We start from the raw sequence: 17,441 nt of genomic DNA, 5'->3' as shown, positions 1-17,441 counted from the left end.
TATATATAAAGATATATATATATTTAATGAGCGAAAGAAATACCAAAAAAAAAAAAAAGAAAACCAAAAACAAAGGGCATGCATGCTTCGTATAGAGCCTGTGACTGTCAATACTTCAGAATGGAATAGTTTATATATAACTTTAGCAAAGGGGAAGATTTATATCGAATGGAGTGTAAATCATATAGAATATGATATATGTATGTATGAGACGTGTCTCGTCGTGTGTGCGGAGGGAGAATCGAAGTGCACGATCATGCCGGAAGTCCATTTAAGGAACGATTAACAATTACGATTAACGAATATCGATAGCGATACTTTAGTGTGTTGAACCGTTACGCTTTACATGCAGAGCTGCCATCTTTTTTGTACTACACACAGACACACACACAAACACCACACATACTGCTGTAAACACACACACACACACACATGCAAATGCATTTTGGCAACACTTTCGTTTTTCGCATTGCTGTACCTAAACAAACAAACAAACAAACAAAAACTATGAACTGTATAACTGTACATTCTGTACTATGTATTTTGGCGCTTCTTGGAAGGTCCTGTCAAACCCCGAACGAATCAAAGAGTGGAGTAGTAGAGGAACATATTAAATGGTAAGTTAATAATGTGTAGCGTGTATTAGTATATAAGTCGGCACACACACACAACACACACACACACACACACATATACACACAACCAATCGTAAGAAACACCAAACCAAAGAATCTTAAGCCATACGTAACAACACCAAAATAAACACTTTAGCACACACAGACACACGCTGAACCAGAACAGAATTGAAATATGTGAGCGATTTTTAACAATTTATACTACCATACAACAAACAATATAACAACAGAACAAAAAACTAAAACAAAAAAAAAAAAAAAAACGAAAAAACTAGCTAAAAAGAAAACCAAACAAAAGAGTAAGAAACGAAAACAGCAACTTAACAATCCCATAGCGAAATTTTTAGCAAAAAAAAATGCGAGAAAAACAACTTATCCAATCCGAATAGCCTGTTGAAAGAAACATTTGTAAGTGTGCGCAAAGAGGGGGAGAACGAAACAAAGTAACGTAAAGTAATAAAAATAAAATTAAAGCGAAAACGAAAACGAAAGCAGTGGGCAGAGAGCAGAGAGCAGAGAAATCGTTTGCATTCTCATCTTATGAGTATGATTTTGTAGCTTAATGGGATAACATCCCACGTATGTAGTTATACACACATCATAATACATATGCGTAACTATATATATGACTATGAGAACTATAGAGAAAACAAATGCGTAACATGAATAAAGAAATCACAACCACCAATCAATGTAAAACTAAATTAAACGACATTCAATGTAGCTTATTTATATGAAGGAGTGGAGATCGAAGCATCGAGATATTTAATTTCGTACATTGGTTTGCAGAAAATAAAAATAAAAAGCGACTCTACATGGCATTTTATTTCTGCTATTTCTGATATTTAAATTTCGCTCTTGAGCGCGCAATTGTTGGAACTGAACTGGTTTCCTTCGGAAGAGCGAACCTTGGAATCATTCACTTAGCGAGCGACTGGTCACACCAGCCCTGACAAATTGAGCCGTTATCGCAAAAATATATCGACTACAAATAAATTATCAACGATTGAATTTAACATCCCATCCCTAATTCACAATAATAATGGTAGGTGTTTTTCTTTTAATTTATCTGTAAATTATAATAATAATTAACGGTTTTGGGATCACCCACTTCAATATGACAGCAGGGGGATTGCCTGGGGCAGTGACGATGTCGCAAACGATGAGGCACAACACGCAAAAGAAAAATTAAGCCGAGCAGAAAACACAACAACACAAGAAACAACAACCACAACAGAGCGGAGTTATTTTCGGCCCCAAATCAAAGATTGCGGAAGCCACGGCCCGGACAAGACACGGAAGTTACTCTTAACACTCGACCCCACTCTCAAGATCAGACCCTGAGGAGCCATGGCCGCGGTGCTGCCCGAGAACGCAGCCGAAATCGCCGTTGCCAATGAAATCAATAACATCAACGGTAACCCGAATGTAAATGGAAATGGCAATGGGAATGGGAACGCCAACGCGCGTAATCGCGGCCTAGGGGGCGGAGCTGGACAGGTACTTTTTACACATGCACACGAAGTACTTTACAGAGAAAACAAAAACGCTTATCTATGAACTTTCGCTGTTATAATTCTAGAACAATATGATGAACATGCGGGATCGGCTATTCCATGCGATCTACTTTCGTGCGGCGGCCGCGTATGCAGAGTTGGTGCCACGGTAAGAGTCATTGCCCCTTATCTGGCTATCGACGAGCATGGGTGCACCCCTGTATACTTATCTATGCTGATTCCTATGGTGTTTTTGCAGGAAGGTTCAGCTAACCATCGAGTTCTTGCTGCTGGCCAAAGCGCTGGTGTTCTTCTTCACCCTCGTCTATGTGCATCATGCCTTCATCAAGAATCCCTGCACCTGTCTGCAGGAGGTGCAGAACTGGCCGCGAGAAGGTGTCATCAGGCAAGCCCTAAAAGCACCATGCCCTTAAACTCTCTGCCTTGCTAACATTTTACTTATTTGCAGAGTGGAGATTATTCCCCATCTGGCGGAGAAGCGAGCCATTTGGCAGAGCATCAAGCAGGATCAGCAGGTGGTTCGCTCCCTTAAAGATTCTTAGTAAGAACATGCTACAAGGTACCCAAATCAGTTGTATATAAGCAAACGCTTTCTGTTGCAGCTACTATGACGAGGGCCCTCAGACGCTGGACAACTACAATAGACTCAAGCGCTATGAGGCGATCCTGCGCAAGCTGGGCTTGCCCGTTCGCCCGACCATTGCCTATAGCAACGAGACTCTGTACTATTACTTCGATGCCATCAACATACTAGACACCTACGATCACCCCAATGCCATACAGCTCAAAAACGAAGACGACGATGGTGAGCAATCTGAAATTAAATTATATTGGAACAATCTCAGCAAATGTGGCCTTTTGCCCCGCAGATGAGCAATACATTGTCGAGTATTCGCTAGAATATGGACACCTGCGCCTCTCATCGGCCACCCGCAAGCGGCTGCAAATACCCGTGCTCACAGTGCAATTGGATCCCAACACAAACGAATGCTTCGGCGATAGATTAACGCGCTACTTGCTCAAGCGTCTACTAGGGTGAGCCCTAAACGAGCTTTTAAGCAATTATTTACTAATTTTTCACAATTCTATTGCAGCTACGATGACTTACTGATGGCCGCGGTGCGCACAATAGCAGAGAAGGAGGAGAACAAGGGCTATTTGCGTAATGTGATCACTGGCGAGCACTATCGCTTTGTGTCCATGTGGTGGGCTGCCTGGAGCAGCTATCCGGCTGCCTTTTCTGTGATGCTATTGTTTGTAAGCATTCGAGAGTAATACGAAGTTTTGGCTAGACTCTCGGGCTAACATTTGTATCCATCTTTTTAGACGTTCTCCGTGTCCATGCTCCTTCGGTACTCGCATCATCAGATCTTTGTTTTTATAGGTAAATATTCTAGTGAGAAAATTAAGTTATTTGATATTGATGACATTCCGTTTCCTTTTCCCAGTGGATCTGCTGCAAATGCTGGAGTACAATGTGTCTGCTAGGTTCCCCATTGCTCCGCTCCTGACCGTAATCCTGGCGCTCGTAGGTGTGGCTATACAGAAATGCGATGTTAATGTGATTTGACATTTAACCTGATGTGCGTGACCGTTTCGTTGCAGGAATGGAGGCCATCATGTCGGAGTTCTTTAATGACACTACAACGGCCTTTTACATCATACTGATTGTGTGGATTGCGGATCAATACGATGCCATATGCTGCCACACCAGCATCACCAAGCGTCATTGGCTCAGGTGTGTACTGATTTGGCAACTTCCCTGTGCACTGTGTCTGTCCCCTGTCCCCTGTCCCCTCTGAATCTGTGCTTGACTTCTCTCTTGTGCAATTGCCCGTGTGCCTTGGGTGAATGACAAATTCAATTACATTAAGTCTGCAATCCTTTCCAGCATCCATGATGCTGTTGCTGCTGGTGCTGCTGGTTTTTCTGCTCCTTCTATCCGGCCATAGATAATAGGTACAACCCAGCATCGTCTCGGTCATTTCTATCCTCCACCACCACCACCACCACCCACATCATCATCAGCACTTAACAGTTCATTTCGTTTGCTTCGCATATTTTCTTTCTACGACCTGGGATGCGGCGTGTTTTACACTCCTTTCCCTATCCTGGTCCTGTTCTGTCCCGTGTCCATCTACTCTCGTCTCGGTTGTTATTTGAAAATTAACTTGGCTTGCGCAAGCCTCCCTCGGGGCCAGAACAAATCGACCAGTACCCACCCATCCCCTTTCGGAAATGGGGAGGCATGGGATCCCTGAACCGACCGACCGACCGCCCAACCGACCTACACACAGACACATAGTAGACACCAGCAAACAGAGAATTTTCATCACTTAAGTCAACAAGCGTAACCCAAGGCACCACCCACCCCGCTCGCCACCCACTCGCCTCCACTCGTGCCACAATACGGGTGTACGCCGTACCCCCTATATAGTCTATACAGCAGTAGTAGTAGCATACCATACCCCAGCGAGCCTCGCCATTAGCAAACATTTAAATAAACTCGCTTCTTCACAACAAAAAGGGGAATACGAGCACGAGTAAGTGGCACGAAAAAAAAGTGGTAGAAATTTAGAACTTCACATTTCCCCGGGTTCGATCAACATTAATGACCACGCACGTCAGCAGCGGACAGCGGACAACCCCATCCATCCCCTCCACCGCCTCCTACTCCAGGGCAGGCTACTTTGCGGTTTATTACGCGCACTTTGCATAATTGAGAGCGGCCGCGTCCACAAAATGCTTATTTTTTTTTGGCAACTTATGGACGGAAGCTTGGACGCGGGGCTGGGCATCAATTTCCACTATGCGCTGAGCGACGACTGTCGGACAGACGGGTGGACGGACCATCAATAATTCAAAAAGACACTTGAAAATTCCCTTTTATTCGGGGACCCAAAGTCTGTGTGGCTGCGATGCCCAGAAGCGGCTCTTGATTATGAATTCATGCGCATGCACCCCTCTCCTCAATCAGTGGCCGCCCTGCCGCCTTCTGGTGTTGATTTTGCGTAATTTGCGCTGAATTAAAAGGCTATCAGTGTTTGGCCATGGCCAAGAAGAGGCCTGTCGGTGTGGGCTCCTCAGCGACCACTTGTCCTATTCACGTATATCCATTAAAGATTCATTGGCGCGAATGATTTTAAAAGCGCCCTCGCCTTGTTTATTTTGAGCTTTGACTGGCATTGCCAGGGACAGGCAAAAGCCCCACAACAATGTACATTTAATCGTAATCAATTACGGCAGAAACTAGATCTGAAATTAGTAATTCATAACATTGGAAACCGCACAGCTATAGTGATTGCAGAAGTTCATAGTATGTAGATGTCCCTGACAGATGATTGCTTACCTGATGTTTATGTGGTTTCCCTAATAATCTCCGATTGCTTCTGGCCATAAGAAAGTATCTATTTTGTGTGCTCCCCATGGGCGTTTGTAGTTCCCCCATAACTCATCGTTTGCTCCCATAGATTGTCAAACTTTTCGAGAGAGAGAAAACTTTTGCATGAAACTGATATACAACTGCAGTCTGTGGCATCCGAAATCCTTTTTATGCAATTCAAATGGCAAACAATATTCAATCTAAGGAAGACCTTAGACAGCAACGTGGACTGAGACTGAGACTGGGGCCGGGGCTGAGACTTCCTCTATGGCCCCTTGGGGGTCATGTGCTTTAAGTAAAATTAATTTCGTGAAAAGTCGAAACATATGGTAGATGGTAGAAACGATGCAAACATAGCCAACATAGTAGTATATCCGTCCGTCTGTGGGGGACGTGGACCTGTGCCTGTGCCTGTGCAGTGTACTCCCACGCACGAGTATGTACATACATATGCACATACTCGTACATATGTACATATGTGTGCTTTCGTATGGTTTAATTTTGCTGTTATTGACTGCCCGGAGCAGTTGAAGGGGTTTCCGTGACTGCTTTTACTTGCTGCTGCTGCTACTTCTGGTGCTGCCTCGGCTGTTGTTGGTCCTGCGGTTATGGGTTACAGGGACGGGATTGCTTGCTCTCGTGCTTCCTTCCTGACTTCCTTCCTGCCGGTAGCCCCTGGCCGTGCTCCCTCTTCTGCTTGCTTCCGTATTTGCCCGCCTGTTTTTGTGGTAAAGTTGGTCTGGGATCCCAGTCGAGCCGGCTGGCATTGAAGTTAGCATAAAAGACAAACATCCTGGCGGCGTTTTTCTGCTTTTTAGCTACGAGTATCACAGCGAGTATCCCCCTCGCAGACCCCACATACCCCACAGACCTCACAGGCCTCGCAGCGACCACCAACCGGTATTAATTTCATTGCATAGACTAATTTGTGTACTTAAACTTTTGCTAAAAGTTGCAATCAATGTGAATTGCAGAGTGCAAATTTCAAATGGTAAATGCGAAAATGGCAAAATGGCAAACGGGTGGCACTGAAAATGCCAAATGGCGTATGGCTGATGGCAGCTTAAAACTGTCAAGTGGCCAACTTACACTTTCTGAACCATCCAGAGTGCCTCCTGAACTTGAGCCCGCCCGAAACTCCATCTTCGCCATCTCTGCGCCACCCACTGTCAATTGCCGGCGTCGCTCTATTCGCTCTAATTGACTTTTAAGAGACTTTAAAGTCATCAAAGGAGAGGCCGTTCGGTTGGGCGGGGGGGGCTCTGCTTAATCGCCGTTTAACGAGCGAGAGTTGGAGCCGTCATTCCCCCTAAATACAAACAGACAGTGGGCTATAGTACATATACGAGTATACTATATATGTACATATACATATAATAAGCCCCATCCAACAACCCCTTTCTGTCAATTTTCTCGTTTTACTTTCGCCCTGCGGCTTCTTGCGGCGCGTAATGCTTCTTTTGTGCTTAAATCTGGTTGCCAGGCACGGGGCAGACGACACGTATTAAATGAGCTGCAAACGCATAGGAAAAGCTAAAAGAAAACACCTGACTCCCAGTGACTGCCCTACTCGACTGTCCTCCTACCTCCCTCCCTCCCTTCCTTGACTTTTCCTTTTGCCCGTGCCGTTGCCCGTGCCATGGCCCGTACCGTTGCTCGTGCCTCTGCCTCTGCCCCGTGCCTTTGCCATTGCCTGCTGGCTATGAATCCGAATTGAGTCTTGCGCAGATTGTTTGTCGCGTCGAAAAGCTGAAGTTGAAGTAGGAAGCTGCAAGCTGGAAGCAGGAGCATAAGTAGGTAGGGCCAGGAGCAGCACCAAGACATTGCCACTGCGGCATCAAAGAGCAAATGCTGTCGGCAGGCAAGGGCTGCAAAGGGGTGGCACTGGGTGGCTGGCTGGCTGGCTGGCTGGCAGGCTGGACTGACTGACTGATGGTTGATGGAGGAAGGGTTTGAGGTCGGTTACAGTAGCGCGTTTCGAGTGGCTCCTGCCAACCTTCTCCGCTTACGCCTGGCCGCCCTGTTGTTTACACGCTTGTTACGCTAACAAACACTCTCACCGAGGCACACCTATACAGGGCCATACAATATGCGATATATACGTATACGTATTACGTATATATGGAATGCTCTTTGGGGCTGCTATTGCTGGCTATTGTTACTGTTGCCTGGTCCTGGGTACTGTGTCCTGGGCCCCGAGTCTCGGTCTCAAAGGTGGCCACCGGTGTCGTCGCTGTTGGCCTCGAACGTCAACGGCATTGGCAGCCATGGTGAAGGGGTTCTGGTCGGGGGCTAAGCTCTGCCTGCCCTGCTCTGCTCTGCTCTGCCCGTTTTCGTGTTGATTGAGATCATGTTACGCAAAGTATAATTGCGTCAAGTTTGTTTTTCTGCCATAACTTTTGTCCAACCGCCGCGCTACCTACCTACCTGCCCCCGCATTGCCAGAAGTGGCTCAAAAAGGAGGAAGCCTCTTCAGGTCTCTCTCTCTCTCTCTCTATGGCTGTAGTGGGGGGTGGGGTGTTTTTCAAAGGTGCAGTTGATGAGTGTTCCATAACGAGGCGGAATCGCTTCATTGTTATAAATATATATACGTATGTATGTATGGGATATACTCCTTGTTTTGTTTGCTTGCTTCTGTTTCAGTTTCAGTTCCTCTTTCTGCCTGTGTTTATTTCGTTTGCTAACATGGCGTATGCGCAACGTGCCTTCATACACGCTCGCTCATCCATCGACAGGCCCAGCTGTAGGCCACTGTTTGCATATGCGCCAATTCTGTTCCAATTTATGCACAAAAATGGGTCGTTTTCACGCCTTTAACAGCAGCAGGCAGGGGATTACATATGCAGGACAGGGCAGGGCAGGGCATTTGGGCCATCAATGTACATATGATGTGTGTTTTGTTTGTTCTGCCAGCAAATAGTATTTAAGTTTTTGTGATATTCCAATTAATTTTTTTATAAGTGGCAGCTGCATTCACATACGATTTTAGCTTGCAGTTTTTTTTTCTGGGTGTTGAATTACGGGTAAAGTTGAACAGATCAAATGAGTGCATCGTTAAGCCTGTATCTTGCTCCATTTATGCTGCTCATATTATGAAAAACAATTCCAACGAAAGTCTGATAGCATATCAGCCACCCATGCAAATTAAATACAACTTGCAACGCTTGCACGCAAAGAGTAATAAGCAAGGAAAGTAAAAATACTTGGCGTATCCCTTTCATGATGAAGCTTATTAAATTTCAATGCAACAAGCCTTTGCAGAGGAAGGAATCTCTTTGCATCAAGGGCATAGATGCGGGGTAAATGCAGTTTTTATTCCATTCAATCTCTTGGATTAAACGAAAACGGCACACGGCACACGACACACGACACTCGGATACATTTATCCCGATATGCAATTCAATATGCAAATGCCATTAAAAGCATCATAGAGGAGCAGGAGCAGCAGCAGCAGCAGCATCAGTATGTACAAGCTCATTGAACACCAAAACTATTACGTATCGCGTGCAGGTTGTAGGTAGGTTGCCCCACAGCTTTAATCCGTCTGCTGTTTGCTTGCAACAAATAAACACTTATGACGCAGATCGGATCATCATCAAAGCCAGCAACACCCCCCCAACAGCAGCACCAAAAGCAGGAGCAGCAGCAACACTTAACAATTGCTGGCAAGTGTGAGAAGAGCTGAACGGAACTCGGGGTTGGAGGGCAAGTGCCGGTGCTGGAGCTGCTGGTGCTTATTTAACTAGACACATGCAACAGTTGTCCCCACTGCCACACGCCATTTACCCCCACTCCCCCTCCCCCTCCTGGCCAACCCATTTCCGCTCGGGTCGAATGATATGAATGCCGACAGTATTTGCGTGGCTCACATCCGTCCCGACACGTCCACGTACAGTGGTTCAAAGTGACCTTAAAACTGATTAAAGCTAAGAGAGCTCCACCGAAAGTTGTAGATTGTAGCTTGAACTTAGGCTATCTGAAGTACTAGAAACGAAAGATTATATATGCATATATGTGTGTGTGTGTAAAGGTCATTTCGTCTGGCGGCCTCTTGTAACCTCAGTGCATTCCGAATCAGAATGCCGTTGCTCACTTTTGCTGCACTCTCTGGCCACTGTGAAGCTGCAGGCTATGAAGGCAAGGGAGACTGGAGCAGGGAGCAGGGACTGGAGCAATGGAAAGGCAGCCAGGATTAAAGTTAGAAGGGTTAGAAGGGGGCAAGGCATGGCAAGGCAAGGCGTTGCCTGCTTGTCAACGCTACGGTACATTAGGAAAGCGAATGAAACGGAAACGAACAAGCGATAAGTGTTGTCTACGTGTCTGCTGCTCGCACTTCCTCCTGCTTACGTGCATGTGTGTGTGTGTTTGTGTGTGTGGTGGATATGGGTGTGTTTGTTCGGGTGGGGTGGAAATTGAGGAAATTGCTGGGAAGCTCTTCGCTTGGCTTGGCTGTGGATGTGTCCATAATGCTCCACAAGTCCTCAATGGTTCCCGGGTTGCGCAATGCCCTGGAAAGGCTAAGAGTCGTGTGTCTTCATTTGTCGCTCGTGGATATTGATGGTTTTTGCTGGGTTTCTGCTGGGTTTGCCTGTGTTGGTATTTGGCATTTGGTATTAGTGCGGGGCTTGTGGTGTATCAGTGTATTAGTGTATTAGTGTGTGTGTGCACACAATCAACTCAAATTAAATTCAATAACATAACTCAATCATGGCCATGCCCACATGCCCCCACCTAGCCCCCCGAGCTACCATCTTCGAGAATCGTTGTAAAAATAAATTAAAGTCGAATTCCGCTGGACACGCCGGCAGGGCCAAAGGTCCTGTTGTCAGGGCTCTATCCGTCTGTCCTGTCATACGCTTGGACATTGCTTATCAATGAGTGGAATGGCATGGGAGTCTTCGTTGTCATTATTGCCGACTCTGTTGGATGTTGTTGTTGCTATGGCCATCCATTGTGTTTTTTATTTGTTGTCTTTGGTGAACAACAATTCAACTAACAGCGCCAGCAATTATTTATATTATTAAATCCTCTTGAGTGTTTTTCTACCCTCACTCCTTCCGTCCTTCCGCCCTTCCGCCCTTCCTTCCTGTGGCCATTGTTGCCTTCGCTGTTGTCTTGACAGTCGGCCTTCCTGGATATTTGTCCGCCTCAGCGACTGTTGCTTGTTACACTCTAGCCATACCTCCCTCCCTCCCACTCTACCATATGTCTGACCCATTTCTTCATGGCTTATTTTCGGCACAGCAACACGGAAAGGAGCTCTCGAAGGAGCAGCAACAACAGCGGAAAACCTACACTGAGTGGTAGAGGGAGGGGGAAAAACAAGAAAAATAGAAACAGTGAAACCAATATGTTTTCGCTTTTTAGTATTTCTGTCAGCTAAATACAATATTATCGAATGGTAATCATTATTGTCGCTTACAACCAACACAACCAACACCGAACACCCCCCATAGCCATCAGCCCATCAAGCCCTGAGACCCATCAGACCCGTTCCGATCGCTGAAGGTTGATGAGGGTTTGAATTTTAGCTTCTTTTCAATGGATATATGTACATAGTATGCGGTGTATATACGACCACACATATATCTTCTTGGATTGGTGTTCGAAGGCGCTAAATGGATGACAACATTTTGGTGGGTGGTGGTGGTGGGGCAATGGGGCAACACTCTTAGGCCAAGTAGCAGCAACAGCAGAATTTTAGATATAATATTACAAATCATTTCATGTAACTTTAACGAATCGGAAAATCACGTAAGTGATTTGCGAGAAATCTTATGGAGAATATCCCAAGCAATCTTTTTGCTCTGCCACATTCCCCGCCTGAATTTAAGCTAAAATCCTTTTGAATCCTACCCCGAATACTACATTTACATTTATGTTTTTGTTGAATGCCTTTGCAGGTTCTTCTATCTGTATCATTTCGCATTCTATGCGTATCACTACCGGTTCAGTGGACAGTACAGGACCCTGGCACTGCTCTCCTCGTATCTCTTCATTCAGGTGGGTAACGTAGCCACAGGTATGACGCATAATGAATGCGTTATGCAACGCCTGGGATGACGGGGATGCCGCCAGCCACCAGCCACGCCAGCTCCAGGGGAAAGTTTACGCCTGTCAAGTGCATGACAAATTACCCATTGTCGTATTGTTTCCCCTTGCCGACTCACGTGTATGCCGGAGCCAGCACACGTGCCAGGAGGAGCGACTGACTGAACGACTGAATGAAAGGATGGATCCATGGCCCCATGGCCCCCCATAGCATCATCGCATAACCGCTTCCGTCAGGGCACATACTAAATCTGTCCCTCTCTCTTGCCTTTGCAGCACTCGATGGTGTTCTTCTTCCATCGGTATGAGCTGCCTGCCATCATGGCACAGCATCAGGTCTTCATAATCACACGCAACCAGGTGAATCCGGGGGCTGCTGCCGGAGGTGCAGCAGCAGGAGCAGCAGCAGCAGCAGCAGGAGTAGGCGGAGGAGTGGCGGCAGCCAGAATCGTGCCTGTACCCGTGGAACAGCAGGCGGCCTTTCAACGTGTTATCCACATTATGAATCGTCTGTTCAGCCAACTGGGCGCTCAGCGTCAGCAACGTCAGCAGCAGCAGCAGCCAAGACCCGACGAGCCCCAGATGCCGCCAGCGGGGGCGGTAGCTAACAACGGCACGGCTGCCATGGCCGTTGCATTGGCCAATTTGAGACGCCTGCCCTTGGTTGGGCAGTTGTTGCAGCGTCGCGACCAGTTTCCCACCGTGCGGCGTGTCTTTCTCGGCCACGGTGCCAACGGCCGAATGATGCATGTCCTCTTGCAGCGGGTTAATATGGCCGACATACCCGAATTGCGCAATCAGGTGCAAGCCATTGCTGCTGCCGCCGCCGCCGCAAACCAGAGGGCAGCAGCAGCCGTAGCAGCTGAATTAGCGGATGGTGGCCAGCCGAGAGAAACTACCAACAGCAGCACCACAGAAGCAGAAGCCGGTGCAGGACCAGCAGCAACCTCCAACGCAGGGGCATCTTCCACATCAGCAGGTGAGCTTTTTTGGCGACATACCCCTCGGCCCTAATTGAGTGGGATCGGCACACTTCATTGACTTTGCCCACACTCGAGGCTTAAACTCGTAACTTTTGCAGCTCGCATTTGTATACCCTTTCAATGGGCCTAAGCCCCAGCGAGATCCGAAGCGCGATGCGTGATTCAGGAGCAAAACTCAGTTTAAAATAATTCCATTCACATTTTCAACTGCAACGTCATTCAAAGGCGATTATCTTTTACCGAAAATAGGAAAACCATTCCCTGTCGAATGCTTTATTTTGGCATGCTTTCATAGCAGAGAATTAGGTTCCCTTTTCTTTTCTTTCCTTTTCTTTGCTTTGCAATGAATATACAAGCCAAAAGCAACAGCTTTCCATCTTGGGTATATGTTTTTGGATAGAAAGAATATCTCTTCTTCGAATAGTTCCTCATGCCAACTGTCTCTGCATTCGTTTTTTTGCGTGTGTGTGGCGGGCACTGCACACTGTGTCCGTTGCCATGAAGCCCTTTCTGGCTGTGTGTGAAATCGTTTGGAAGATAAATCTAAATTTGAGCTCCACTCGACAAACGGGCAAAAAAATGTACTGTGTGTGTACGTGTGTGTACGTGTGTGTAATTGTGTGTGTGTCTGTATAAGAAATAACAGATTCAATGGCAATAAATGCCATCGAGTAGCTGCTCCTCTCGGGGGCAGACTACTCAAACATGAAGCATATTTAATATCGCCTCATTTCAACCTGGCCAGCACCAAACGCTCCTCTGTCCGTCCGTTTGCTTCTTCCGTTTCAGCGGATCCCTCTGCTCTTTGCTGTGAGTCCGTCTGTGTACAATAATCGTAATATGCATGAAATTATTTCTCAATTCCGTCGAAAAGTATTCACTGTAAATGTTTGGCTTGTCATTTCCTGTTTTATTTTCACTTTGCCCTCGAATTCCTTGCATATTCCAGATGTCGAAACGAATCAGGGACGCAAGGAGCCAACAGCAGGCATAAATGATGCAGCAGCCCAAGGAAACGGCAGGCAGGAGGAGGGCGAATCGCAATCGCTGGCTCCACAGACACAGGAAGGCGCTGAAACTGGTGGGGGCGGACAAAAGCCCGGCGTGTCCAAGGCGCTGGAAAATCCAAATTCCGTTGCGGCGGATATTATAAATGTGTCGGATGAAACTACTGCAAAACGAGTAGTGGGAGCGGCTGCCACTCAAGAACCAAATCAGCAGCTTACGACCCGGACGGGAGCAGGAAATGGGGCCGAGACCGGGATCGAAACCCACATCCACGTCCACTCTGTGTCCCAATCGCTGTCCCAGCCAAAGGCAAAGCAATTAGAAAATAATTTGCCAGAGTTTCTGAACGCAGAACGGGGGGGACTGACAGCAGCGGCATCAGGTGAAAAGCAAAGCTGTCCACTAGAAGCTCATGCTATTATGAATGACCAGCAGGAGAATAACAAGCCGGACGAGGCCGCGACGGCAGCAGAAGTAGCAACAACATCAGCAGCTGCCATGTCAAAAGAATCTACAGACGATGGGGCAGGAGGAATAGGAGCAGCAGCAGCAGCAGAAGCAGCAACAGCAGCAGCAGCCTGGCCAATGATGGATGACAGGCAAACAGTTGATTTTATAGGAGGCGACAGCCCAACGTCAACAGCAAATTGCCAACTCAATGCTGGAGCAAACCACAAGGCAAAGAGGGAGGAGCAGGAGCAGGAGCAGGAGCAGAAGGACCATCAGCAGCTAATGAAAACTCCACAACATACATCAAACCAAGTGACAACAGCAGCAACAGCAGCAACATCAGCAGCAGAATAAGCAACGCATTAATGGCCAGGCCCCAGCCTCCCCCCGGGCGCCACTGGGCCACCCTGCACCACTACCCCCCCTACCCCATTTAAGCACCACCCCTTCCCCCGACATAACTAACCGCATAACAAGATGTTATACATAAAAGAGATAGTAAATTTGTAGATAATTTGTCTGGTGTACTTATGTCTGGAGAACAGCCACGACTCACTGCCCAACCGCCCGCCCTACCTTATCTGTTCTATCCCCGTGTGTGTGTGTGAATGGAAGGGGGTGGGGAAGGAGGAGTGGATATGAGGATGTTGATTGGTTGTGGGTGTGAGAGCGTGTGTGAACTAGACAGAACTCAAAGGTTGACTGATGCTGCTGCTGCCACGACTGCAGCGACTGCAGGCAAACTGTGTTATTAAGGGGGGGCAGGGGGAAGGAAGGAAGTTACGAAACTTGTATGCTTTTTAATTAGGCCAATAGAAAGGGTTTCCACACCCATACATAAATTTCATACATACATATGTACATGCACGAATGTATACACAAGCACCTAGCCACACAAACACAACCAAGCTCATGCACACACACACACAGCCACACGCAAGCTAGTCGCTATGTAGACTTAACTTTTCGCCAACCTTCTGTCGGCTGCTTTTATCGAGAAAAAATTCGCTGGCAATTTTTAATTAATTTTTCGACACCCCATCTACCAGCGAACCCAGGGATCCCAGGATCCCTCCAGGCCGCACCGCATGCCCCAACGGACGGACGGACGGGCGGACTGAGCGCAAACCTTTCCGGCCCCTGATGCTTATTTTGAGCAATTTTTTTCCTGAATTTCATTAAATGTCAATTGTAAAATATTTTGTTTATTTGTTTGAACATCATTCGAATGGGGAGGCGCCTACAACAACCACACTGTGAATATTCATGAATAAAAAAGACCTTGAAAGTTTGATTAATTCTCAATATTCTTTATTAGATCAAAATTGAGTAAAAAAAAAGAGGAGAAGAGATTTTCTTTGTAATTTGTACACTTTTTGCCCATTTCCTTCTAAGTTCGAATGGATTTGTAGCAGCGGCTATCTACATAAATATTTACGAGTATATACGAGTACGATTGTATTTGTCTGATGTGCAATGAGTGTGTGAGGGTGTTGGAGACTATTCAATAGGCCTAGGACTATGCAATAAGCAATTGAGCAGGGACGATGCCCGTGGACGGTTTACGAGTATAATTCTTGACTATTAATACTTAACTTACACCAGTAGCTATTACTACATATTTGCTATTGCTAAAAATGTTATTTCTTAATGTGTAAAAATATACGAATTACAACTAAAAGTTATTTTATTTGCGGCAACGACTCCATTGGAAATTTTGCCTTGCTTTCGTGAACTTTTGACGCGAAGTGGCTGTTGCGATGGGTTGTTTTTGTTGTTGGTCCTTGGGGTTTGTCGATCCATCGACATGTCCATGACATGACGAAGCTGAGATATGCAATTAGCTGAAATCCGAAAAGGCCCTTCCAACGTGGCCACCGTTCCTCCACATCTTGTCCGATCTGCTGTGCTATCCTGCCGATTTGATATATTCTCAGATCTGTAGGAGTTGGACGAGCCACATTAGGTACCAGAGTAGATTCCCTTGTTAGTCCCCGATTTTGCCTGAAACATGGCTCGGGCGAAATCCATCTGAAAATGGATAGTGATTTGCATAAATGTTTATGGCCGAAGGATGGCAATTTAATTTAAATGAAACATAAACAAATTATGCTCCATCAACAGTGAGACGAGACGGAGACTTGATCTGCATATTTCCTTCCAGTCCTTGCCTGATGGATACTTCTATGGATGCCTGATAGATACTGCTATGGATGGATATATATAGATTTTATGGATGCCAGGGCATCATCATCGATGGGTATTGGGTATGGGTGTGTACGTATCCGCCAAAAGTTTGACGCAAAAATATGTAAATAAAACAATGCAAATTGTCAGAACATCGACTGTTCCAGCTTCAGCTCTAGCTCCACCAACAGCTCCACCTCCAGATACAGCTCCTTCTGTTCCTGTTCATCCTCGTGCCTCAAGTTGTGCTGTCACTGCGCATTTCTTCCAGTTCGCTGATGTGAAGCCAAGTATCTTACAATAATAAACAGCGGGGTCGTGCAGTGTCGTGTGTGTGTGTGCTTCCTCCGAGCGACTTCAGACGGAGTGGGGCCTGGCGGACGATGACGATGACGGAGTGGAGGCGTACCCGCCCAGACAGCCCTGACAGCCGCCGGAGTAGCAGCATGAAGGCGGGGCCAGACCCAGACCCCATCAAGAGACGGGCTATAGCAAGAAGGTTGGGTATGGGTATGGGTAAGGGAATCATACATATTTATTATGTCGCAAGTACTCGCACTCTACCGCCTATGCGTACGCGTATATGAGCCACGGGAGCTCCGTCTTCCTTTGATTAACGTCTCTATCAATATTTTCTTATTATTTGCTCATTTCATTCATTCCGCTGTGGAGACTGTGAGAACTTTTCAATAAAGATGGCCCACAAAGGGACGCTGACAGGACTGACGTCAAAAGGAAATAAACAAATCATTTGCATCTCATTAATGCAAATCACACACACACACACACACACACACGCACACGCACCGCCTGCCTCCCCCGGGGGCCTGGATGTGTTTGTGAAAGTGTGCTAAAAGGCTTGTCAAACCACCCTCGCAGCAAATGAATACTTGCTTCCCCCCCCGATGTGTGATGGGATGCTGCTGCTCCCCGTTAATCAGAAGCCAAACAAAACCATACTTATGGGCCATGATTACAAGCACAACATTTTAATTGGCCCTTTACGAGTGTGTGGCAGCGGCAAATATGGCCAACAGCTAAATTAGAGCTTAAGCTAATCAGCAGACATATTATCAGCAGAGACTCTTTCATATCAATAGCTACACAGATAAGAAATATTCCTGAGAATACTCGCATACTCCTGCCCGCAGGCGGGGGGCCCAAGTCAAGAATTATAATTGAATATATGTAATAAGCACGAAACGAATGACAGTTCAAAGTAATATCC

The 17,441-nt window shown here is 46.5% G+C and overlaps 1 protein-coding gene across 2 annotated transcripts; it reads left to right on the top strand.

Annotated features, from left to right (window-relative positions):
* Positions 1-1,575: 1,575 nt before the first annotated feature.
* Positions 1,576-15,225, top strand: LOC111074671 (membralin). 2 transcript variants are annotated; one of them, XM_022367551.2, is made up of 14 exons: positions 1,576-1,680; positions 1,760-2,135; positions 2,218-2,300; positions 2,391-2,537; positions 2,601-2,693; positions 2,755-2,957; positions 3,022-3,187; positions 3,247-3,409; positions 3,479-3,536; positions 3,601-3,684; positions 3,758-3,890; positions 11,438-11,537; positions 11,862-12,564; positions 15,076-15,225. In XM_022367551.2, the coding sequence occupies exons 2-14, from the start codon at positions 1,986-1,988 to the stop codon at positions 15,168-15,170; spliced, it is 2,178 nt and encodes a 725-aa protein (XP_022223243.2). In that variant the 5' UTR covers positions 1,576-1,680; positions 1,760-1,985; the 3' UTR covers positions 15,171-15,225. The 2 variants fall into 2 exon arrangements, with proteins under 2 accessions (XP_022223243.2, XP_022223242.2); XM_022367550.2 differs by having other exon boundaries at positions 13,518-15,225.
* Positions 15,226-17,441: the final 2,216 nt, after the last annotated feature.

The sequence above is a fragment of the Drosophila obscura genome, unplaced genomic scaffold (assembly GCF_018151105.1).
Source record: "Drosophila obscura isolate BZ-5 IFL unplaced genomic scaffold, ASM1815110v1 contig_17, whole genome shotgun sequence".
Taxonomy (NCBI): Eukaryota; Metazoa; Arthropoda; class Insecta; order Diptera; family Drosophilidae; genus Drosophila; species Drosophila obscura.
This window is presented reverse-complemented; position numbering and strand designations above follow the sequence as displayed.